The sequence below is a fragment of the Colobus angolensis genome, unplaced genomic scaffold (genome assembly GCF_000951035.1).
Source record: "Colobus angolensis palliatus isolate OR3802 unplaced genomic scaffold, Cang.pa_1.0 Scaffold410, whole genome shotgun sequence".
Taxonomy (NCBI): Eukaryota; Metazoa; Chordata; class Mammalia; order Primates; family Cercopithecidae; genus Colobus; species Colobus angolensis.
Window position 1 is genome coordinate 716239 of NW_012117489.1, and position 24963 is coordinate 741201.

The following is a 24963-nucleotide window of genomic DNA, read 5'->3' on the forward strand; positions in this document are numbered from 1 at the left end:
GAACTCAAACATCTCAACATTGAAAAAACAACCAATCTTATTTTAAAATGGGCCAGTGAGGCCGGGGGCCATGGTTGATGCCTGTAATCCCAGCAGTTTGGAAGCTGAGGTGGGAGAATCACTTGAAACTAGGGAGTTCCAGACCGATCTGGGTAACATAGCAAGACTGTCTCCACAAAAAATTTAAAAAAAAATTTTGCCAGGCATGGTGGGACTGCACCTGTAGTCTCAGTGACTCGAGAGGCTGAGGTGGGAGGATTGCTGGAACCCAGGAGATTGAAGCTGCAGTGAGCTATGATTGCACTACTGCACTCCACTCTGAGTGACAGAGAAGGACCCTGTCTCTTTAAAAGAAAAAAAAGGGGGGGACAAATGATCTGAACAGACATTTTCCAAAAGAAGACACACAAATGGCCAAGAAACATGAAAAGGTGCTCAACATCACTAATCATCAGGGAAATTCTCATCAAAATCATGATAAGACATTTCACTCCAATTATGATGGCCATTATGAAAAAGATAAAGAAAAAACAAATGCTGATAAGGATGTGGAGAAAAGGGAACTCTTATATACTGTTGGTGGGAATGTTCTATGGAGAACTGTATGGAGGTTTCTCAAAAAACTACAAATAGAACTACCATATGAGCTAGCCATCCCACTACTGGGAATTTATCCAAAGGAAAGAAAATCAGTATATTGAAGAGACATTTGCACCCCCATGTTTACTGCAGAACTATTCACAATAGCCAAGATAGGAAATGAAGCTAGGTGTTCAACAACAGATGAATGTATGAAGAAAATGTGGTCTACAAGCACAATGAATACTATTCAGCCATAAAAAAGAATGAAATCTTGTCATTTGTGACAACATAGATAGAAATGGAGGACATTATGTTAAGTAAAATAAGCCAGGAACAGAAAGTTAAACACCGCATGTTCTCACTCATATATGGAAGCTAAAAAAAGTCAATGTCGTAGAAGTAAAAAGTAGAACAGAAGATACTAGAGGCTGGTAAGGGTAGGGAAGGAAAGTATAGGGAGAGATTTATTAAAAGATACAAAATTATGGCCAGAAGGAAGGAATAAGTTCCAGTGTCTTACACCATTGCAGGATAATTATAGTTAAGAAAATAAGACTATATTATATGTAACATATACTATATATATTATTAAGACTATAACAATAATACTATATTATATAGTTTCAAATGGCTAGGATATTGAATGTTTCCAACACAAAGAAATGATAAATGTTTTATATGAGTTTATATGAGGGATGGGCTAATTACCCTGATCTTATCACTATATATTATACATATCAAAACATCACTATGTACCCAATATGTAAATTATTGTCAATTTAAAAAAATTAAATTAAAAATTTCATATGAAAGTATTTGAAAATGTATATATACATATACTCTATGGCAAAGGAATTCAAGGTGAAAAGATTTATTTAAAATACTATATTTGGGGAAATGGTGGGGTGGAGTGTGTAATACATAGAAAAAAATGGAATTCATAGGGAAGGAGTAAGAACTTTCCTCCATTAGAACAGGGAAAGACAAGTTCAGGGTTACTTCTGTGGGAAGGCCTCCTGGATCTCTCAGACTATGTTAGGGCCCCTAACTCTGTGCTCTCCATGATACTTTCTACAACTGCAATTTATTTATTTACTTGTAAATGTATTAGCCACCATCACCTTTCTCAGAACAAAGATTTGGTCTTTTACTTTTAAAAATATAATCCAAATGACTGATAGGGGTTTTGGAGATATGGCAACATTATCAGACCTGAATGAAATAGGGTTAGGTCAAAAAGGCACCAGCTAATATGCCTTGTCATGTATGTATCTGTTCATCATAGTCCTGTTGGGATTTTATGGTGTAGGATAACTTTATATCTTTCAACCAAAATATGGATTAATTACATCCATCAGCATGCATAATAAAAAAATCTGCATTTGATCCATGATATTTTCAGTGGACTATACTCAGTCAATTTTCTCAAAAAGATATTGTTAACTAGATGGTAATTAACTCAATAAATAATTATATCACATGAGGAAGCAGAATAAGACCTAAAGGTTATTATTTCTCTAGTTGACATTAATCTAATTTTGGTTAGATTAAGATATCAAAAAAATAAAACATTGTTCTCCTTCTTCCCTAATTCTCAAGGCAAATGTTTGGCTCAATCTCAGCAGATAATGCAGAAAGACTCTAATATTTTAAAATACGGTGCAATGAAAATGTCAGAAAACATTGGCTAGATTTTAGTTTTTTATTTCATCCATGTGTTAGGAAAGGCTTGGGATTCCTTAGGACCGACAGCTTTAAGCAGAGTGACAGTTTCAGTTCTAGAGGGATCATGACACAGCACTGCCCATGCACTGCTATATGTGCAGCAGGAACAATGACTCATCAAACTTAGACTATTACGGTGGGGGGAGATCTGCCCCTTCTTATACATAATTTCCTAATTGAAAGTGGTAAGAGGCCTCTTCTCAAGTTTAGAAAATTATTTAGAGCCATCTAAATTGTTAAAACCTTTGGAAAGAAGGCTGTGAAAAAAAGGGAGTGTCAAGCTGTTTCTGATTCTGACAGGAGGCAAGCAGATGAACAGAACCACAACTCACTACAGGTTAGTTCTCTTGCCTTTCTGCCTTTTGACATCATGCTGGCATCAGAAATTTCCTTGAATCCTATGTATCCTTCCAAAAAAAGGTACTTGAAGCAGTGCTTCTCATCCTTTAATGTGTATGCTAACCACGTGGGGATCTTCTTAGAATTCAGATTCTAATTACTGGGTATGGGTTGAGGCCTGAGATCCTGCATTTCTAACAAGCTTCCAAGCCATGCTGATGCTGCTGTTCTCAAAATCAGGTACCAACAGGCAAGAATGTAAAGGAATTTGGATAATTCTGTTTTGAATGGAGTTTTATAACTCAGATCAATTCTCTGAACATATATTCAAGCTCCAGCCAAAGGAACAACAAAGAAAGAGGAGATCACTGAAATGAGTTAGATTAAATGCAAAACATAATCTAAATTTAACACACAGGGATGCAATACAAGCCCAGAATGCTTCCACATTAATTAACCTAATAGGTAATTTTATTTAGCCATGGTTCACTGAAATAAACCATTATGCAATTAAAGCTAGAACTATTTGATGCACCAAAGTAGCCATTTATTTATCTTACTCTTCTCTGAAGGAACGTATATATTTGTAAAATAGATCAAAGAGCTTTCTTCCCTAGGAGATCAGCTTCAAAAAGATGAAAATTAAAAAGTGACTTTTTTTCTATATTCTAAAAGAAAATTTATTACATATAACAGACTTAATCTTTTCATTTCGGCATTTGCAGTATTTGAAAAGTGAAAGATTAAAAAATTACATTCTGCATGCCCTTGGTGACTACCGAAGGAACCGAATTGATTAAACTGCCACTCATCATTTACTGTGGTTAGTGCTTCATTAGGCACAGATAGGCACAATATATCTTAGTCAAATACTTCTATGGAGTATTTTGCTCTCAAGGAATGAAAATATAACCCTAGGTTGTGGGTAAAAGCCCATCTTAGAAAACATTTGATTCAAAACAATAAACTTTTAATATAATGAGAAACTGTAACATTTATTTTTCAACTATGAAACAAAATTATATATCTAAGAAGTTCTACTTACAAATTAAGCATATCAGAATAAAAACAAAAGTAAAAAATAAAGTACAGGAAGCTAATATAGTTCAGTAGACTCAAGGCCCAGGATGGCCTGCTGCTGACTTGGAGGGAGGCACTAGGCAAGTGATTAGAATCCTCTTACTAGGATCTACATCAGCAATAAAACTAACAGGGAAGACTGAGAAGCCCAACCATCTCAAAGCACCAACCAGCATAAATATTCCTTATGTTCCAATGATAATTTCTGCTCATACACTTTAAGTACTATGTACATTTATTATTATTTTTTTCTAATGAAATGGCAAAGTTGTATTTTTGCTGTCTGGTCCAGTTACCAGATCCAGGAATCATCTGAAATCTTTTGCCTTTTTTTTTTTTTTCTCACTATGTATATACAGTCATCAAGTTGTCCACATCCTAAGTATTCCTAAATACTTCTACAATCTGATCTCCAACTGCTTTCTCTCTTCCTCCTTACAGTCCTTTTTGAATGCTTCTGAAATCCTGTCCTCCATCTCTATCCACAAAACACCAGATATTTCATCTGTTCATCTTTGTCCATGGCATGATCTACATGTCCTTCAAACCTAGCTTTGTCAGCTTGGAAAGATGGCTTTGAGAAGTCAGGCAGAGTAATTACCATTGGGTGAAGCCTCCCCTGACCCCCTTAATCATTCACCAAGGATAAATTTATCACCTTCACCTCTGAGCTGCCACTGTCTTAACCATATACCTGTGCTATGGCTCATCACACTGTCTTTCCCTGTAACCTTGAAGGCATGAATAGATCTTTCTCATCTTTTCAGCTCCAAGATCTCACAAACTGCCTTGTACAAAATAGGTGTTCAATAAATATCTTTAGAATGAGGGAATAAATGAATGAATTGCATAAACTAGTCTGAGGAGTACACACAAGATACTGCACAGAAAAAGGCATTTGATTTAGAGCTAATATTATCATATGAAATTAAACACTAAAAAAAATCAACTCAGTAATTTCACCAAAATATCTAAACTCTAACTTCATTTCTAAGAGACTCCAAAGGAACTCCAGCAGTCTCCATGGAAAGCTTTCCCTCCACTGTACAATTTACTCGAATGCTAACATTAAGAGATAGAGGTACCTTTGAGAAGGCCTAAGACAATGTTTTGATTTTTACATGTAAGGAAGCTGTATTATATGTTCAAATGTCTTAGTGTTGGTTGCAGAATCAGAAACTGCATCTTCTGAATCCAGGGTTAGCAATCTCTTCATTATGCTATGCTGCTTCTGCAGTCAGAACAACCTGTCTTTATTTGGTCAGCCTGGTCAGGTTAAAAAAGAGGAAATAGAGATAGTAACTTTGATTTCTTCCCAGGTGACACAAATGCCAGCAAAGACAAAGATAAAATCAAAACCAAATCTTCAAAATTAGAGGGTTTGGCAGAGAACACAGTAAAACTACCCTAGAAAACTGAAATCTGCCATCATTCCTAGTACACTGAAAATAAGATGTTGGCTGTGTTTTAAAAATGCTTAAAAATTTGGCCAGGTACAGGGGCTCACACCTTTAATCCCAGCACTTTGGGAAGCCAAGGCGGGTGGATCACCTGAGGTCAGGAGTTCAAGACCAGCTTGGCCAACATGGTGAAGCCCTGTCTCTACTAAAAATACAAAAATTAGCTGGGCATGGTGACACATGTCTGTAATCCCAGCTACTCAGGAGGCTGAGGCAGGAGAACTGCTTGAACCTGGGAGGCAGAGGTTGCAGTGAGCCGAGATTGCACCACCGCACTCCAGCCTGGGTGACAGAGTGAGACTCAGTCTCAAAAAAAAAAAAAAAAAAAGCTTAAAACTTCAACACAGACTCCCATGGATAATGAAGACTCTAGAGATGGAGTCTTAAAATAATAACTCTAGGTTATATAGATAATAGGGGATATTTGGACTGTTTACATCCAGCAACCAGTCACAATTAATATAAAAATATAAATAGGAAATGCCCTCACTGAGGACTACTGTAAGAAAAAAATGACAAATATTACAAGAAATAGCAGAGAAATATTATTTCTTGTATTACGGAACAATGAAAGAAGTTCCATTTGATAATTTATTTAAAACTCTACCAATGACGGCCCTTCTCTAAGGAATAAGCATAGACCAGGCAGAACGAGAAAAAAAGCAAATTAATAAGCCTTGCACATCTTTAATTTCTGTTTATATGACAGCTGATGCAAAACAAGGAAGTCATATTTTAAGGCTTGTCTCTGCAAATGTATTAATCCTTATGCAATAATGTAGGAAATTAGGAAAAATTTATTCACGGGTAATTATCTTAAAAATCAAAGCAAAAGGCACATCAAGCAATCTTTTTCAAGAAACTTCATGTGGCATATTGTGAAGAGAAATCACTGCTAAAACCTTCATGTAAATTATCTTACTATAAGGACAATTCTGAACTTCAATTTACACTACGTTAAGTTGATATATTTAGTTCCAGTCATCAAATGGCATAGCTAGACTTTGATGGACTATGGGTAAGAATGCTGAAATGGGCACTACTAAGATATATGACTGGATGATTGATATTTTACAGTAAAATATTTGACAACCACCTAGTATGTTAGATAATAGATGCAAGACCTAAAGGCAAAAACCTTTCCAGTACAGAGTATCAGGGCCCATTTTTTTGGTGATGTCTGTGGGCTTCTTGGAATATTCTCAAATATTTGCTCTGGAATGTAGCTTTGCAGTCTGGCCACTGCACATAGATTACAACTTGAATGATGCCTTTGGGGTTGTACAATGCAGTAGTGCTAGTGGGCGAGGCTCGAGGGCAGGAACCAGGTCTTTCTCACCTTGAGCCTCTCGACATTCTGTAATGCTTTGCTGAATGAATAAATGAATGAAGTGACTAATAAGGTAAAAGGGAGATTTTTGTGGGAAGGGAGCTACCCTGAGATTCTAGAGCTGTATTTTGTTTTGTTTTTTTCTGTGTTACCACCAACCACACACAGTGTGTGAGAAAAAACAAACAAACAAAAACAAGCACCTCTAATTTCAGGTGTTATAAAATGGTCACAAATAGAGGGAAATTTATTTATTTCTATAATAAAGTTTTTCATCTGTTGCAGTTTCCATTAGGCTATGAATATATTAAGTATTCAAAAACCAATATGGCAAAAGCTCACAATAAAGGAAGAACTATTTAAATTATCAATCAGAAAAAAATGAGAAAAGCTTTGAAGCTCAACTGAAAATTCAATTATATAAACATCCCACCCTTGGAATCTATTGTCTCACAAAGAAATACAGAGAACTAGAAAATGCCACAGTAAAAGATGAGCTACCCACATGAGTGTAGGAAAATAGGAAGCTACTAGGATTTAGTCATTAGTAATTACTAAGCGACTGTCACATACTATGAATACGTTTTGTTTTATTTTTAATGAAATTTAGCAGGCTGTTTCTTGGACACTGGTAAGTTGTTTTAGTTGAATTCAAGTTTAGTTCTTTTTCAACTATTGCTTTATTTATTTTCTTTTTTTTTAATGACATCTACCAACAGGAATCTAAGGATACAACATTTGAAGAACAAATTTTTTAGAAGACCCACAAATATCTAAGTTTATCAATTACATAATATAGCACCTAAAATTAAGAAAGCCACCAGAATATTTAAGTTATAGTAATTCATACAGCAAAATACCAGCAAACAAAAATGGGATTCTTAATTAAAATACACTCCAGGTAATGCAGTACTGAGGAATTAACTCACAATTGTAATAACAAGCACAGAATTCTCCATTTCCATCCTTCAATAAGCAATATGAAGTAGACATCCTAGTAACATTCTAGTAGGCATCTTTAGTAACTATTGTCACACAATGACATTTATAGAGGCTCCTAGTTTCTCTCCAATCACATTTCCATTCAATCATGTCTTTCCTGTGCATACAAGTTAATGATCCACTTTTTCTTTTTTTTTTTTTTTTTGAACTCTGAACTTTTTATTGGCCTCCTGCTCCCCAAAGGGTACCCTGCTTCTGCTGGCTTAATGCCTCAGAACTTTGGTGTCGTTGGTCTCAGACACCACTTTGCCATCCACTATCCGGCGGGTGGTGGTCTTTTGGATGGTTTGCATGGAGTTGCTGCTGTCCAAGGCATCACCAAGATTGAATTCCTCGCCATCTTCCAGCAGGCGGCGGTAGGTGGCAATCTCAGCTTCCAGCTTGACCTTGATGTTCAGCAGGGCCTCATACTCCTGGGCCTGTCGCTGTCCCTCTGCCCGGGTCTGTGCCAGCTCTGACTCCAGGTGCAGCAGGATCCCATTGAGCTGCTCCATCTGTAGGGCGTAGCGGGCCTCCACCTCCCTCAGGCTGTTCTCCAAGCTGGCCTTCAGATTTCTCATGGAGTCCAGGTCGATCTCCAAGGACTGGACTGTACGTCTCAGCTCTGTGAGCGTCGTCTCAGCAGCTCCAACCTCGGCGGACTGTGTGGTGACCACTGTGGTGCTCTCCTCAATCTGCTGAGACCAGTACTTGTCTAACTCCTCTCGGTTCTTCCGAGCCAGCTCGTCATATTGGGCCCGGATGTCTGCCATGATCTTGGCGAGGTCCTGAGATTTGGGGGCATCTACCTCCACGGTCAACCCAGAGCTGGCAATCTGGGCTTGTAGGCCTTTTACTTCCTCTTCGTTGTTCTTCTTCATGAAGAGCAGCTCCTCCTTGAGAGCCTCGATCTCTGTCTCCAGCTGCAGTCGAGTGACATTGGTGTCATCAATGACCTTGCGGAGCCCATGGATGTCATTCTCCACAGACTGGCGCATGGCCAGCTCTGTCTCATACTTGACTCTAAAGTCATCAGCAGCAAGACGGGCATTGTCAATCTGCAGAACGATGTGGGCATTGTCCACAGTATTTGCGAAGATCTGAGCCCTCAGGTCCTCGATGATCTTGAAGTAATGGCTCCAGTCTCTGACCTGGGGTCCCTTCTTCTCCAAGTGCTCCCGGATTTTGCTCTCCAGCCTCCGGTTCTCGGTCTCCAGGCTCCTCACTCTGTCCAGGTAAGAGGCCAGGCGGTCGTTCAGGCTTTGCATGGTCTCCTTCTCGTTCTGGATGCCTCCCATTCCTGCCAGACCCCCGGCCATCCCTGAGGCCAGGCCCCCGGACCCCATGCCGCCCCGGAAGCTGGTGGAGCGGGACACAGAGATCCGGGAACCAGAGCCCCCAGCGCCTGCATAGACACTGGCTGCGCTGCTGACCGGCCGGGCGCCGTAGCTGGGCGCCTGGACAGAGCCCAGGGACCGGTAGTTGGTAGAGAAGGTGGAGCGAGTGGTGAAGCTCATGCTGTATGGGAGGAAGGCGAGACGACAGGACTCAGGCTTTGCCGACTCTGATCCACTTTTTCACCTTCACTGGATTAGAAATTTTCTATTGCCTAAACACTTGTTGAAAATGCTTCACTACTTTTGCTGGTTTTTAACAGCAAGCTTTTTTTTTTGGATTCATACAGCCCACAGATCCAAAGAACTACTTTCTGTAATGCACTCATGTAAAGTTATTATCTCTTGAAGAATTATGACCTCACATTTTATTAACTTGCATCACTATCTCATCAACCAGTGTATGGCTTTCTTTTCAGGTTGGTTTTCATAAATTTATTATTTCGCTAAGAGTTAAATGGTAGGGATTATAAACCACCAGCACACTAAGATGCCAGCAGGTTAATTTCCTGCCTGCATTATGATATTTAATCGGCTCCCACTCATCAGCATAGGCAAGTTAAATTTGTGCCCCAGGAAAATCACAAATGTCTACATGGCAAAGACCCTTAGTAGTCAATGTTCACAGTTAAAGTCACCAATATTAAATAATCAACAAAAGCAGGGCATGTGGTAAAACGTGCATAGATATCCCTGTCTGGACACCTCTAGAATTAGGGCAGCTCCCTTCCCACAAAGATCCTTATACAATATGAACCTAATTTCCTCCTTATACAATATGAGCCAGCCTTCCTTTCCTTTCCTCTTCCTTCCTTCCTTCCTTCCTTCCTTCCTTCTTTCCTTCCTTCTTTCCCTCCCTCCCTCATTCCCTCCCTCTCCCCCTACCTCCCTCCCTTTCCTCCCATCTCCCTCCTTCCCTCTTTTCATCCCTTCTGGACAACCTGACATAATATCAAGACATTCAAGGTGAGAAACCTCAAGCAGCACCCACTAACATGGCTGCATTTGTCTTCTCCAAAGTGACCAAAGTGTCAGTTAGGAAATAAATTTTAAACAAGGATAAAAGAAATCTAGGAGAAGGCACAAGTCCATGAGAGGTAACCTGTTTTGAGAAGATGTAGGTGAAGACATGACAATCTAGGCAGACCACAGGCAGTTACAGCTTCAAGTTATAGTCAGATTATTTACCTACAGCAACTTTGAAAAAGTTCAGGATGTAAAAAGTGTGAAGCTGAGTCTGACAGCTGGAGACAGAGGAGAGAAATGAAAATTTGTATGAAGAGCAAACTTTTGCCTCACAGGTCTTCTCTGACTATCCCTTATCTCACCCTAAACACACACCAGTAGGGTACATGACATTAAACCCAGGAGGCCTCAAATTGAAGATAAAAGTTGCAGTAGAGAGCAGGGCGAGGCACTGAGCTGAAAAAAAGGGAAATCAAGTGAAAAATGCGTTTACTGATGTATGTGACCATCAACTCCCCTTTCTACTCTGCTATGAGGATGTCAACTGCCTGTAATCAGCATGTGAGGAGGAACAAAGAATAAGCCTTAAGATACTGACATCTGAGGACTTCCCAGCCAGAAGTTTCGCTCTTTGCCTGAACAATATACAGTGAACTGACTGGTTAATTGGGCCCTTCCTAAGTGTATAGATTTATAGTGCTTAATGTATAAAAGTAAATGAAAAGCAAAAAAAAAATGTCCCCATCCCCGTGTTTAAGAAATAGAAATCAGAAGGAAAGGAAGCAAGAACAATTTTATATATGGAAGCTGAATTTTTTTAAAAAATAGAAGATTTGTAAGATAAAAAGTTATATAAAAGACTTTAGAAAATAGAGGATTAAGAAAGGAGCTCCAATATCAAAGTAATACAAATTTTCTAGAAAGTGAAGACAGAGAGGATGGAAGAAATCATTTTTTTAAAAGAAATTCAAGAAGTTTCCTAAGAGCTAGAACACATTAGTCTTTATCTTGAAGGAAACTTACCCAGCACCAATAGAAAAAGACACTACCAAAGCAATATCATCATGAAATTCTGGAATACCAGGGATAGAGAGAAGAACCTAATTCCCTCCAGAGAGGAAGTATGAGGGGGCACACAAATGATTGAGAATGGAATCACACTTCTCAGCAGCAATACCAGAAGCTCTAGGGAAATAAAATAATGTACTGAAAATTCTGAGGAAAAAATTAATATTCAAGTTATACATTATCATTAATGATATACACTTAGCCAAATATCAATCATTTGTGAAAGTAGAATAAAGGCATTTTCAAAATACTAAGAATTTGAAAACTGTATCTCTAATTTATGCATTCTTCTAATGCACCTAAAGGAGGAAGACATGGAATCCAGATAAAGGGAATCTGCAGTCAGTGACACTCCAGAAGGAAAATGGATCCAACCCAGAAGTGTCTACAAATAGAGCTATAAGAGAACCAATAAGACATACTGAAATACTCCAAGTCTAGCAACAGCAGGAAGCCATGACTCCCTCTCCAATTAAGAACTTAGTGTTATTAGTGTGTACTGAGAGCTAGAGCCATGGGAGAGAAGCTTCCCTGAAGAAGTTGTAGTTAGTCATTTCCAGAAACATGGTCTAACATGGGGAAGAATTAGGGAAACATACACAGTCACTCTCTCCTCCCACTTGTTTTTGCCTGAACCCAGCTGGAAACCAGTAAGTGATGGCAGCTCAGAGGATGCAATTCCCTAGGGGTCAGCCAAGTAAGACACAGGGCAGGACAGAAGACGGTGGGGAACAGACTGGGAAGAGAACAGAGAATAACCAGCTTAGGACCTACAACACCATGCAGAGACAAAGTGGGGATGGGGATGAGTGGGGAGCAAATGAAGTCTGAGATAAGAAGTGCTACATTGTGCTAAGACAAGAAATCAGAAAGCCGAGAGAGGAAAGTTTCAAGAAAATGGTTGAGGAAAGGAGATGTAAAAAAAGTAAATGGAACTGACAGATCTGCTGTTGTGTTTGAGAATTTGAAAAATATGTTTTCATAGGTAATTGACAAATTCTTCACAATTAGCCATAAGAGCAAAGACAGCTAATAAGAATCACAGTTATTAAGTCCAGGAAAAGCAAAAGGTTATACAAGAAAATATATAATCATAAATACTACTTGACTTTAAGCATGAATAATATTTATAAATGTTCTAAGACGAGATATAGATTATAAGTTAGTATAATGAAGGTTGACAGAAGCAAGTTAAATCCTCATCTACCATAATACCTACTTAGTAGACAGTGTCGAAAATAGTAAATCAATGAATAGCAATATAAGCAATTTAAGACAGACAGAAGTAAAGTACTATGTCTAAAAGAGTTAAAAGTAAATATAAATAAAAAATAATTAAAAGCAAACAGAGTTAAAAGTAGTTGCTTCTGGAAAATAGGATTAAAGGGTGGGTATGGATGAGGCAGAAGATCACTGTTTTTCTATTGTTATTGTTGTGGCGTGTATTAGTTATGGGTTATACTTGTAATAGGTTTTATTGTTACAGTTTTCTGGTTCGGAAACTGAAGCTAGGAGTAGCTAAGGAATCTGTTCAACTAAAATCACACAGCTAAGAAGTGGCAGAGGGAAGCTAACCTAGGTTTTCAATGTGCTTTCTACTATAACAATGCCTCTCCTTTACACAGCAAAACACTGCTAGTTACATTTTGTGAAAGTTGTCACAATCAAAATGGAGTCACTTGTGTTAAAATCCCTGACAAACAGAGCTGAGGAAGGCCACGAAGGAAGGGTTTTCATGAATGAAAACTATCACAAAAGGCTGCAAAAAACACAGCCTGGCACAAAGGCCACTGCAACCTTACACACACAAAAAAATACTTCTATGAAGACATCTGCCTGCCCAATGTCAGACTGCCGCCACCCTTGTTACTGATCTTTGTAGTCAAGGATAGTTATCACAAAAAATTATGTAATTCTTCTCATTTTCCTTTAAAAACCATTGTCGGCTGGGCGCGGTGGCTCATGACTGTAATTCCAGCACTTTGGGAGGCCCAGGCAGGTGGATCTCAAGGTCAGGAGTTCGAGACCAGCCTGACCAACATGGTGAAACCCTATCTCTACTAAAAATACAAAAATTAGCTGGGCATGGTAGTGGGCGCCTGTAATCCCAGCTACTCAGGAGGCTGAGGCAGGAGAATCTCTTGAACCTGGGAGGCAAAGGTTGCAGTGAGCTGAGATTGCGCCATTGCACTCCAGTCTGGGTGACCGAGCGAGACTCCGTCTCAAAAAAACAAACAAACAAACAAACAAAAAACCCTTGTCTTTCATCACCTTCCTCAATATTCCCATTTTTGTAGGTCTCACTCTTGGGGCCAGGCTGGAGTGCAGTGGTGTGATCATAGCTCACTGCAGCCTTGAAATCCAGGGCTCAAGCTGTCTTCCCACGTCAGCCCCCTGTGGGACTATAGGCACCCTCTACCATGCTAACAGAATTTTTATATTTTGCTGAGATGGGATCTCAGCATGTTGCCCAGGCTGGTCTCAAATGCCTAGCCTCATGCCATCCTCCCACCTTGGCCCCCAAAGTGCTGGGATTACAGGTGTAAGCCAACACTCCTGACTACATATTTCTAAATTAAAACACACAGACACACAGACACACAGACACACACACACACACACAGATTCTGTCTCTCTCTCTCTTAAGATGAGAATATCCTGGACCAAAAATTATTTTTGATTCTCAAGACATAGACAGTGTGTTAATTTCCCTAAAACCAAATAGAGCAGCTTTTATATATCCCATAGCACCCTTGGATGCTACACCCCAATAGAAATGCAGTATTTTTAGCTTGGCTGATTTACATTCTAAGAGTTGATAAGAACACTGTTCTGAACATTTGTGGAGTTTTATATTTCTTAAAGAATTTTATATGTAACCATCTCTTGTTATTCTCACAAACCAGTGAGGCAGCTGAGTACACCAAGGGTTATAATAATGTCATGAAACTGAGTCTCTGTGATTGGCTATTTAAAAATTACCCAAAAACCAGTTTGTGGATAGCCAATTATTGTGCAAATGTTGATTTAAAATGGGGAAATTTTTATTTGTTCTTAAAGAGATTTGGTAGATCAATGCCTCATTTTACATATTATCATTCATCTAATTTATTGACAATAAATGACCAAACATATGCACACACAAATACTCTTTCTCTTACAAACATACACACCAATAAACAACAATGGAATATAAAAACTATAACCACACTAGGCATTTTTTTTTTTTTTTTTTTTTTTTTTGGAGACGGAGTCTCACTCTGTCGCTCAGGCTGGAGTGCAATGGTATGATCTTGGCTCACTGTAACCTCTGCCTCCCGGGTTCAAGAGATTCTTCTGTCTCAGTCTCCCAAGTAGCTGGGATTACAGGCACGTGCCACCATGCCCAGCTAATTTTGTATTTTTAGTACAGACGCAGTTTTACCATGTTGGTGGGGCTGGTCTTGAACTCCTGCTCTCCCGTGATCCACCTGCCTCAGCCTCCCCAAGTGCTGGTATTACAGTTGTAAGCCATTGTGCCCAGCCCCACACTAGATTTTTGACAGAAAAATAGAGGTGCTTCCTTTCAGCATCCCAAAGCTATCACTAAATTTGGCACTTTGGTAGCCACTCTAAAATGCCACAATAACCTAATATGAGAGAACTGTACTTACAGAGATAATTTGTATTAGGCAATGTAACATTAAGTTTGTTGCAAGGAATTTGAGTTTGTAGTCAGCAGTCTTTAGTGTGAATTAAATACTTGAATGTGTTAAGTCTCTTCTGTTTAGTAGTATTTAGCAAATTATTGCTCTAGTGTATTATGAGAAAGGTGACCACATGTCACAGTTATCTCTGTTTTACACCTATTATCCCGGCAGAATTATTAACTCTCAATGGTGTCCTGGTATAATAATAAACTATAGGGTCATCCTAATTTTAAGGGACTTCCATAGTGGGAGTAGGCTTAGAAACCATGGCTGCCACCATGAGATCAGCTTCAATCTCCTGGATGTCCTGACTGTCCCCGGTTCTTTTGTTATGTTGTATTGCATTTCGGTGGCTACACCAACAAGTCACTTGGATCATGCATTATTTGAGCAGTTCTCAAGAACTCTTAAAGAGGTGTTACATTTGACAGTAACTAATTCATATGCTCCTTGGTCTTATGACCTGATTAATTAGAAATAGTACAAACAGTGCTGACAGATAGATGATTCAGCATAACTCATGAACTCAAATTCTCATTCTTACTATCCTTCGGTTTAAAATGAACTCATTCATTTTAGCAAAAGTAATAAATGAGTAATGGCTAGGAATTGGGAAAATATTAATACATGCCAGCATAAGTACTAGTCTTGTGAAAATGTATTCAATCCAATGATTCCTGTCGTAGTTTATTAAAAACAAACAAACAAACAAAAAACTCTTCCTTGCATAAAACTATATAGTAAAATGTTTTAAAAAGTTGATGGCAGGAGAGAAAAAGAGTCCACAAGCTCTTGAGAGACAGTGAAAGACACACACTATATTAGAGCTATACAAAGGACATGACTCAGAATATAACCTAAATTATAAAATCTATGTTTTGCTGTATTTGTGTTTTGGAGTTGCTCTACTGGTAAAATAAAGATCAATTTGTAAACAAATAATCTTAAGAGATTATGTAGTATCTTGTAAAAAGAAAGGGCTTTGAGTAGGTTATCCTTGAGTTTGAATGTGTACTCTGTTTACTAACTGCATGACCTTACCCATATTATTTAGTCTCTCTGGGTTTGGTTTTCTGAAACTGTATCATGGTAAAATAGGTAAGTAATTAAAATGCATAACAGGGCTCAGAATACAGTTTGTGTTCAATAGAAGTATCTATTGTTGTTACTATTATTATCACTCAAGTCTCAAATCAAACCACAGGACCTCATATAGAACAAATTGATTTTCAGAGTAGGGGCTATGCTAGAGCTAATTTGTGATTCTTTACCTTAAAACATTAGTAAATAAACCTAAATCCTAAGAAACATTATTTTATTATATACATTTCCTTGGTTCAAGAAAGATCATTAAAGATGATGGCAGAATTTTGTATACTGCCAGTATGTATGGTGATTAGGCTTATTTAATAAAAAAACAAAGCTAAATGGCCTTTTAATACTTAATAAACAGGCAATTTCTTTTCTAATATATGCAAAATCAATTTTGATGTGGACATTTTTCTATATATCAAGAGTGGTATGGAAATTTTTTCTAACCACCCAGCTGCTACAATGTTAAATGAATTAATTTTAATCTTAAATCAGAGATGTAATAGAGAAATGGATGATTTAATATGCAATCTCATTACATTTGACAGGCTTATTTATAAATGACTTGCCCCACATTTTGACAAGCATAGTTAATATGTTAATTAGCTTTTTAAAAGATGATGAAAGGAAGAGACTGTCATGCTATCATTCTTCATATACTGTTGGGGTGTTGGGGAGTACTGTAGTTGACACCTCAGGGTAGTGCTACTATATATTTTACCCACCCCCAAAGCACTGTGGTCTTGATGAGATAATCATTTATTAGCAGAAAATGACTTAGTCACCCTATTTTAAAAATTAAGCCCTTAAAATAATCCCAAGTGACCTTCTGCTTTTCTGCTTTCGAAAAACAAATGCAGTTCTAAACATATTTATGAACTTCTACAGAGGAATATACAGCTTATTTGGAACAATGACCTCAACTGAGCAGAGCTTCCTAGCAAGGGAAGAACTACACAGAGAAGCTGCTTGTTACATCTGCACTTCTCTTAATGTAGCTTTCAGAACTCAGTAAGCCTTTTTGGTTTAGAAAAGCTTAGCAATGATTTCCTATGCCTTGACTTTCAAAGAGTTATAAATCCAAAAATTAAGAGAAGTTATACAGAGGAAATGCTCAATTTGATTCCTCTGCTTAAAATTTCCTTTACAGAGGGAGATAGAAGTATCAGAAACTACCCATTTTGATAAAAGCATCAAAAACTAGCTATCTTGATGAGTTCCCAAATCACACAGGGTTGTTTGTTTATTGCAAGTGTTGGAGACCTGGAGGAGGAAATCGTAACACAGCCACCTCTGATTTCCATCACTTGCTGGCAAATGATAATGCATATGTGTCTTCATTAATATTTTTATTTCCTGTGGCTATTTAAAGAGAAAACTGGAAAATGGAACACTGTACAGGGATCGTTAGTTTTTAGTTACTACCTTACTGCCCCATGCTGATAAATGAACTGTAAAAAGGCCTGAAACTACTGCCACCTGCCTCCCTGCTATTCTCCATGGGTTAATATTTGCACTTCTCTTTGCTGCAGCTGAGCCATGACTCAATTATAGTCCCATTTCTAGTTCTCTGAAAACCCAACATCGATGTCATCGATTATGCAGAAATCAGTGCCTGTGAACTTCTAACTGGAAAAACACATTTTATTTGACTTATAGGATAATAACAAGATAGCTTTTAGAAAATGGCTTGAAATGAAATCAGATTCAGACAGGCAGGTATACCATAGATATAACATAGATTTTAAGGCTTGGAAGTGAAGAGCCGGTAAGCATGGGAACCTGTTCAGACATAACACATTCGCTATTTGGTTCTGGTGATGAATAATCTTGGCATGTAGACAAAAGGGCATTTGGGGTCTACTATTTTCTATCAGTTTTCCTCCTTTCCACTTAAATAACAGTCTTCTTCTTGTGCTTCCATTATGTCTCTGTTCAAAGCAAATTGGCAGAAAGTGTCCAAACTGTCTTCCTTGAGAGAATGAACACACACACGTGGAAGAAAAAGTGACACACGCTGGAAATCAAATACTGAGCTACACCTCAGAAACAAATATATTATGTCACAGTCCATTTGGTTCTTGGTGATTTTAAAGGTTTGGGAAACATTAGCCACTAGTATGTAAAAAAATGTTATTGAGGCCGGGCGCGGTGGCTCAAGCCTGTAATCCCAGCACTTTGGGAGGCCGAGACGGGTGGATCATGAGGTCAGTAGATCGAGACCATCCTGGCTAACACAGTGAAACCTCATCTCTACTAAAAAATACAAAAAACTAGCCGGGTGAGGTGGCGGGCGCCTGCAGTCCCAGCTACTCGGGAGGCTGAGGCAGGAGAATGGCCTAAACCCGGGAGGCGGAGCTTGCAGTGAGCTGAGATCCGGCCACTGCACTCCAGCCCAGGCGACAAAGCAAGACTCCGTCTCAAAAAAAAAAAAAAAAAAAAAATGTTATTGAGGGTAGAGTGTTAACTGAACTGCCAAGCAACTAACACAAAAACTGGCTCTAAGCCACAGATGTTTCCAACCAATGTTTTATTAGCAGAGTCCCTAACTGACCTCACTGAAAGACAACCTAGAATTTCCATACCCCAAAAATAGAGAAAAATCCCCATAACACAAGAATCTTAAGTAATCACTATTTGCATAGCCAACTGTAAGTCACGAAGTAGGAAAGGGATAAGAAAGTAACTAATATCCTGATTCATTCATTGGCCTTTATTTTCAACTTTTTCTGCCATTACACTAATTATCTAAATATCTGTTTTACCCAAATCCCTGTGTTGGGAAAAAAATATAACTGTGTAAACAACCGTCCTCCCAAAAAAGCCAGGAAGTGTGATAAAATAAAGATTAGCTCAGCCCTTTAATGATAGATGATCATCTTTATTCTCAGTGTTTTAGAATATCACTAAAATGCTATTAGATTTAGTATAAGGCATTACAAAATTTATGACAACAGATCTTAAGCTGTATGATTGTCTGATTTTCTTGTAGCTCTACTGAAAGCTTTAGAGCTACACTTCAATAAAAATAAATATGTTCTCATGTACACAAAATGTTGCAGGTATCCTCAGTAGCTTTATAAATCCCCAAGTCTCATTCCTAGGGAGGGCTGCTGGAACATAAAAAAATCTGCACTGTGCCCTAGATCATGAGAAACTTGATTGTTTTCTCACCATAACATTTTTGGATCAAAAACATCAGGAAAGAAGCCAGGCCTCATCACAGGCCAATTTATGAAAAGGGAAGATTACTGGGGGTAGAGGACTGAAGTAAGTATACAACAATAAGATAACACATACTGCAGTTTTACTGAGGTCATAAACTTACATGAACAAACAGAATTCTACATATGGGGGCATAATCATTAAGGGAAGATGACTCCTATTATAAAACAGCCATGTGCTATGTAAATTGTTTTACTTTGGACACAACTGTGAGTCTAGAAAAGAAATTTTTCTATTAATAAAAACACGTTCAACAGTCTGTCCTTCGTGCCAAAAATTAGATTATTCCCTTATTTGATTGTTTGATTTGGCTCACACTTAATAGGGAACTCAGCATAGTTTACCATTAATACTAATTATGAATTAAATCTTGACAGTCATTGGACCTCATAAAATAGATTTTTAAAGCTTTGCTAAAGCATGTGTGAAAGTGAGACCTAAAATTAAACATATAATATTTTTTTAAAGTAGTCATTTTATTTCATTTTGGATAACTAGTGTCAGAAGTTTTCAGGTACATACTGTGAGTCAAATTGGAGCCTAACAGTTATACCAAAATTTTCAGACCACTCATTAGAGCTTTGTTGCAAATTTAAACATACTCCCTGCTACTTCAATCCTGTTGCCGTCTGGAGATATATACTTCCCTTATTATAAGATATAGTCACAAATTAAGACTCTTAGAGAGAAAAATCATGATACTGACAGTTAGAAAAATGTCTCTGCCCATGTCCATCAAGAACCATTACCACACACCATCTGCAAAGGAGACTCTAATTAGAGAACATTCCCAATCATGTTTTTAAACATCCAGCAGCATGGCCACATGCAGGCAAACACTCCTGCACCATTAATCTTCATTCAAACTGTTAGGATGTTTGTCTAGGCTTGACCCAGACCAAGCACTACAGATAGATTAGCAAGAGTAAAGCTTCCATTTCTCACCACATGTCAAGGCAGGTGGAATATTCTGTTGAGCCTAGAAGGACATCTGGAGGTCTGTACCACAAGGTAACCACTTCGTTGGAGTATGTGTGGCTAGGGACGGATTTTGCTCTTGCAAGACCTGTGGGTTACATGAAACATAAAGAAGTTTAACAGGCATTAGCAAAACAAGGGAATTTAAATTTGAATGTTCACAGTTTTAAAGGTCAAACCTGATCTTTTAATACAGAATCAGGAGTGCAGTGTCAAAGTTAATAAAAAGCTGGGGAAAGCATATTGTGGTTTCTGTTTTTAACATATGCTAATAACCATTAAAACATTTATATTTCCTAATAAAGCACTGATGTCATGAATCTAATAAAATATCAGCAGAGCACACAAATAATTCATAAACTATTAACAACACAGGAGCTTAGAAGTCTCTTGAATTTTTTAGATTTATAAGTATTGTGAGAAAGGGTTCCTTGGTCAAATAATTTTGAGAAAAAAATAGATTTAGAAAGTTAAAGAATACTTAAATTGTGAAACTTCTCAGTTTTCTTAATTGTTCTAATGTGTATTGTGAATCTGCAAGATGAGAGTATAACACTTTCCTCAAAGAATTGTCCTACAATTTCTTGTGGTTTCAGTGTTCTGTCAAATACTCTCTAGGAAATGCTTATTGCAGAAGCTCTTTTGAAAAAACATCTAAATAAATAAATATAAAGGAATAGTCAAATCTGGTACATACATTGATGAGATTATATATGATAAATTAAAATGTCCTCTAAGAATTTTTTTAAACTGCGAAGGTGTTAAGTGAAAAGGTATGTGCAATTTGACCTCATAACCATAAATACTCATGCACAGAATAAAGATTGGCAGGTCTGGGTTTTTTTCCCCTCTAAAAAAGAAAAAAGTTTGGCAGAAAATACATTTAAATGTCTTCAGTGGTTACTTCTGGAATATGGGATTATCCGTATTTTTTAGTAACTTTTGCTGAGTGTTTTCCCAAGGTTTGTGGAATGAATGTGCAATTATTTTAAAAATCACAAAATCTACAGATGTCATTTTTTAAAAGAAAAAACCTGTGTGACAGTTTTCCATCTAGCTGTATTCATTAGTGACAAGAATAAAGTACTATTTTCTGTTACAATGTTTGTAGCACTTAAAACATTTTTACAGTGAACCTACCATAACATATTCATTTTAATGTTCTATTTAAAATTTTTTATGTAGTAGTAAGGAAATGACTTTTTCTTATTTATTAAATGTAGCATTCCATTTTCAGTATTACATGTAAATTTTAAAATTAATAAAAAAACTGGTAAGACAAAGAATTTCTAATTAATTCACCTACAGTTACAGTGCCCCAATTTTTTTCTACAAGTCAGTTTTAATAATAATGCAACGGTATACTATAAATTGGTTAATATTTATAAGTATTCCATATTAAAATATACAGATTACACACATACAGACATACTTACACATTCATGGTCCCCAATTTTTCTGCACATGAATGGAGTAACTATTTTTGATAACAGATTTCTATAACAATATCTTCCTTCTTTCCTCTGCAAGGTTTTATCCCACCTTAATTCACGCAAAATTGAACAATAGATGGGACAATCAAGATGATAAAGTGTGGCCAGAACTTGGTAATCCCATCAAAAGGGTTGATTCTTCCAATGACTATGGTTCCATATGGAGACTAAAGAGCCAGGCACAAGTCCTGAAATAGGTCCTGACTTGTTCCATATGCTGTTGTCAAGTCAAATGGGATGCTAAAAACATTCAGGCTTGATTCTCTTGGTTTTCCTGAGGCTCTGTTGTCAGAAAGCTAAGCCAGAAGGATGAGAGAATGAAAAAAGTTGAAGATTTTCATTGATAGCTCAGACCAGGCTAGTTATAAAAAAAACTGTGATGTCCTCAGTTGTAAAGGGGAAAATAAGACCACAAAATAACCTAGACGTAGTATAAATCAAAATAACCACATGTAATTTCAGATCAACTATGCTCACTCTGAATATGAGTTTGCTAGACTGGTTAAATATTTTTGGAAAGTACAAATAGAAAAAAGTGCTTTATCTACATTATTGTCCTTTTTCCCACGTTTAGGCCCAAGACTACTCGAATTTTATTCAGATGAGCCACATAACTTCCCAAAACAACAACAAAAATAGCTGTCAATATCTAACTTTCCAAAGCTTAATTAAGACTGAGTCTCTTAAAATGGTTTGCATGTAACTGTGTCAGATAGAGTGAAGAATGTTATTACATTTTTAAGCTACATTATTCTACATTGCTTGAGGAAAAATTCTCTCATCTCATTTGAATATAGTCAATTAAAACAATTTATTGTAGAAAGTGTCCTCTATATTGATCGACAAAAAGTTTTTACCCTAAAAATGTCTGTTTGGTTAATAAGATAAGAAAATCCCAAGACTTTTCAAGAAGGGAGAAAATCATTAAAACGATGACTCAAAAAACAAAAATAAAAGAAAGACAAAAAGAAGCAAAGAAAGAGAAAGAAAAGAATGAACAAAAGAGGAAAGAAAGAGACTTTGAAGTATAAATATATACATTCTAAACAAATATTTTTGGTAAAGATATTGATATGTGTTTATATAGTTCATGCATCAAAACATGCTTACTCATGCAAAATTTATTAAACTACATTCTTCAGTTGAAAGAAAACTGTAGGACAGGATTAATTAGCACAGCATGTGTGAAAGCTTTCTTTCTCTGTTCCTTGTCAGTTGCTATGGTTACACTACAGGAAGAGAGCTACACTACCTTTTAAAAAAGATGCAGTTCATGGATTACTATCAAAACTTCTTATATTAATGTTTAGTTTGATTTAAAAGTCAAAAAGCAAAGTGCTAACCAGACAAGTTCAGGTTATATGCACGTTGCTGCTTTGGCTGAGTGTGTGCTCATGAAGGGGTACAATTTCCGATGGGCACCTAAAATGGCTTGCATAAAATTCAGTGTATCCAACTTCACGGTGTTGACATTTCTAACTAATGAAAGACCCCAGAATAAAGGGGATAATCCTGCTATTCAAGCCCTACTGCCAATGATTCAAAGTTGAGCTGCCCTGATACTAGCATAGCAGAATCTTGGGTTTCTGGAGGAGTTAAGAAGTTTTATAGCTAACCTCTTATCCAATAACAAAATTCCTCCTCACATCTCTATGATGGTTATCTTATAGATAATATCTGCTGCTACCCTGAGCCTGGTTCTACCCTCTGGCATGGACACAGAATAAATCACCGGATAGTGCTCCCGACATTTTCCCTAAGCAGACCAGCCATTCAGCACCAAACAATGAAGATCCTTCAGGCCTCATCATAATAGCTCTCTCTGCTGCATTAGACTGTTGCCCACTGTCTTTCTTCTACATTTTCTCACTTTATTTCTTAGATAGAGGATAGTTAACCGGAATGACTTGGTCTCCTTCTGGGACCTTCCCCTTTTTGCCCCTTAAATGCTGGTTTTGTCTATAGCTATATATACATATGCTCAAACCAGTGCTTTCTCAAATATATACACTTTATAGGTCACTAGGCCTTATGTCAAGTTTTTTAACTGTCATCTATAGATGATTTCGCCCAAGATTTTATCTCCAGCTTATACCTGTCCTTGGACTTCAGACCTGGTTCTATGTATTTCCCTACTAGCCAGAGGTGCTAGATGTCCTACAGGCACTCAAAAAATTCCAGCCAGAAGTAATACAGAGAATACACCAAAAGAGTCCAGGAGCAAATGCATTTTACTAGTAACTATTTTAAGTTCCAAAAATAGCCAAGGTTCTTTTCTTTTAGCTGTACACAGATGTAAACTAGAACTTATATTCCATGTACATTTAATTATTTCTTCAAATTCCAGTGCATCCTTTTCTTTGTAGGTGGTAAAATTGGCTGGGGATTTCAGCAATCTCTTTAACTCTGTGGAGAAAATTGCTCAACCTAGGATAAGGTTCAGAAATGATAACTCCCATTCCTTTGCTTTGACTAAGGAACTGAGAAGGAACTGGCAACACTGACTTACTCCTTTCTAACTAAATAAAATTAATAACAGCAAATCTAGCTGAATTTTCAGTCAACTAAAATGCAGTATAGAAATAGTACCTTTCATTACTTCAGAGTCTTTCCAGAAAATAGACGAACGCTTTGTGTTGGTCAGTGGTTTCATATTATATTATGGAGTAACTCCCACACCTCTCTCTCAACACGCCTTACTCCCCAAATTAAACAATCAGAAAAAATAAGTCTTGCTCCTAGTTAATCACAAAATCAAAATTTCTAGGAGAAACATTCCTTTCTTTATCACTTGACTCCAGACAGACATAAAATGCTTGGATATTTTACCATAAGATAGTTACACTGGGAAGGGAAAGACTTGAGGCCTTCTCGATTCCATGAATCAGTTCATGGGGTGAAGGCTTTTGGACTTCATTCACATTCCACAGCCAAAGACTGGCCAAAAATTTCTTTTTTGATATAATTTTTAAATGGAGTAATCTCCCTCCTACAGGATTTTTACTATATTGAATATCTTATGATGTGGTAACACTGTTTGAAGATACTCTATTGCTGCTATTATAGAGTATCAATAAAAAACCAACAAATATTTTCTTACGGTGTTCTAGCCTTTAATCTTCTCTCTCTGTACTTGACAAGGTTTCCCTGAATGACTTTATTTACTCCCATGGCTTAAGTTACCATCTATACATACCGATGATCCCAAACACATATTGCTAGCATCAACCTTCCCCTAAAGCTTCAAGTTTCTATATCAAAATGTCCACTTAGATCTTCCATGATAGTCCACAGATATCTCAATTAAACATTTTTCCTGTCTCCAATTTTCCAACCAGTACTACATCCGTTAGCATCTCCAACTGACTGCTATACATCACCATCCATCCATTCACCAAAGCTGGAAGTCTTGTTTCGGTGTAGTCTCCCTCCACTTACAAAATCACAAAACCCAGTGGATTTTACTTTATAATTTTCCCTCTTTTCTTCCTCCTTCTTAGGTCCTCATATCATCTCTTGCTGGATTATTACACTAGCAAGTCTGACCATGGCACAATATTA

At 37.4% G+C, this 24963-nt stretch overlaps 1 protein-coding gene and 1 pseudogene across 4 annotated transcripts in view; both read right to left on the reverse strand.

Annotated features, from left to right (window-relative positions):
• Positions 1-24963, reverse strand: part of CDK14 (cyclin-dependent kinase 14) — a 487133-nt gene that overhangs the window by 227365 nt on the left and 234805 nt on the right. For all 3 annotated transcript variants that reach the window (XM_011956201.1, XM_011956202.1, XM_011956203.1), the window contains one exon: positions 19877-19997. In XM_011956201.1, the coding sequence (XP_011811591.1) occupies positions 19877-19997 (121 nt within the window). The remainder of the gene's footprint in view (positions 1-19876; positions 19998-24963) is intronic.
• On the reverse strand, positions 7647-9060 carry LOC105521868 (annotated as a pseudogene). The gene is made up of 2 exons (XR_001003350.1): positions 8789-9060; positions 7647-8694 (listed from the first exon to the last, which is right to left on the reverse strand). The product of XR_001003350.1 is annotated as a keratin, type I cytoskeletal 18 pseudogene (transcript).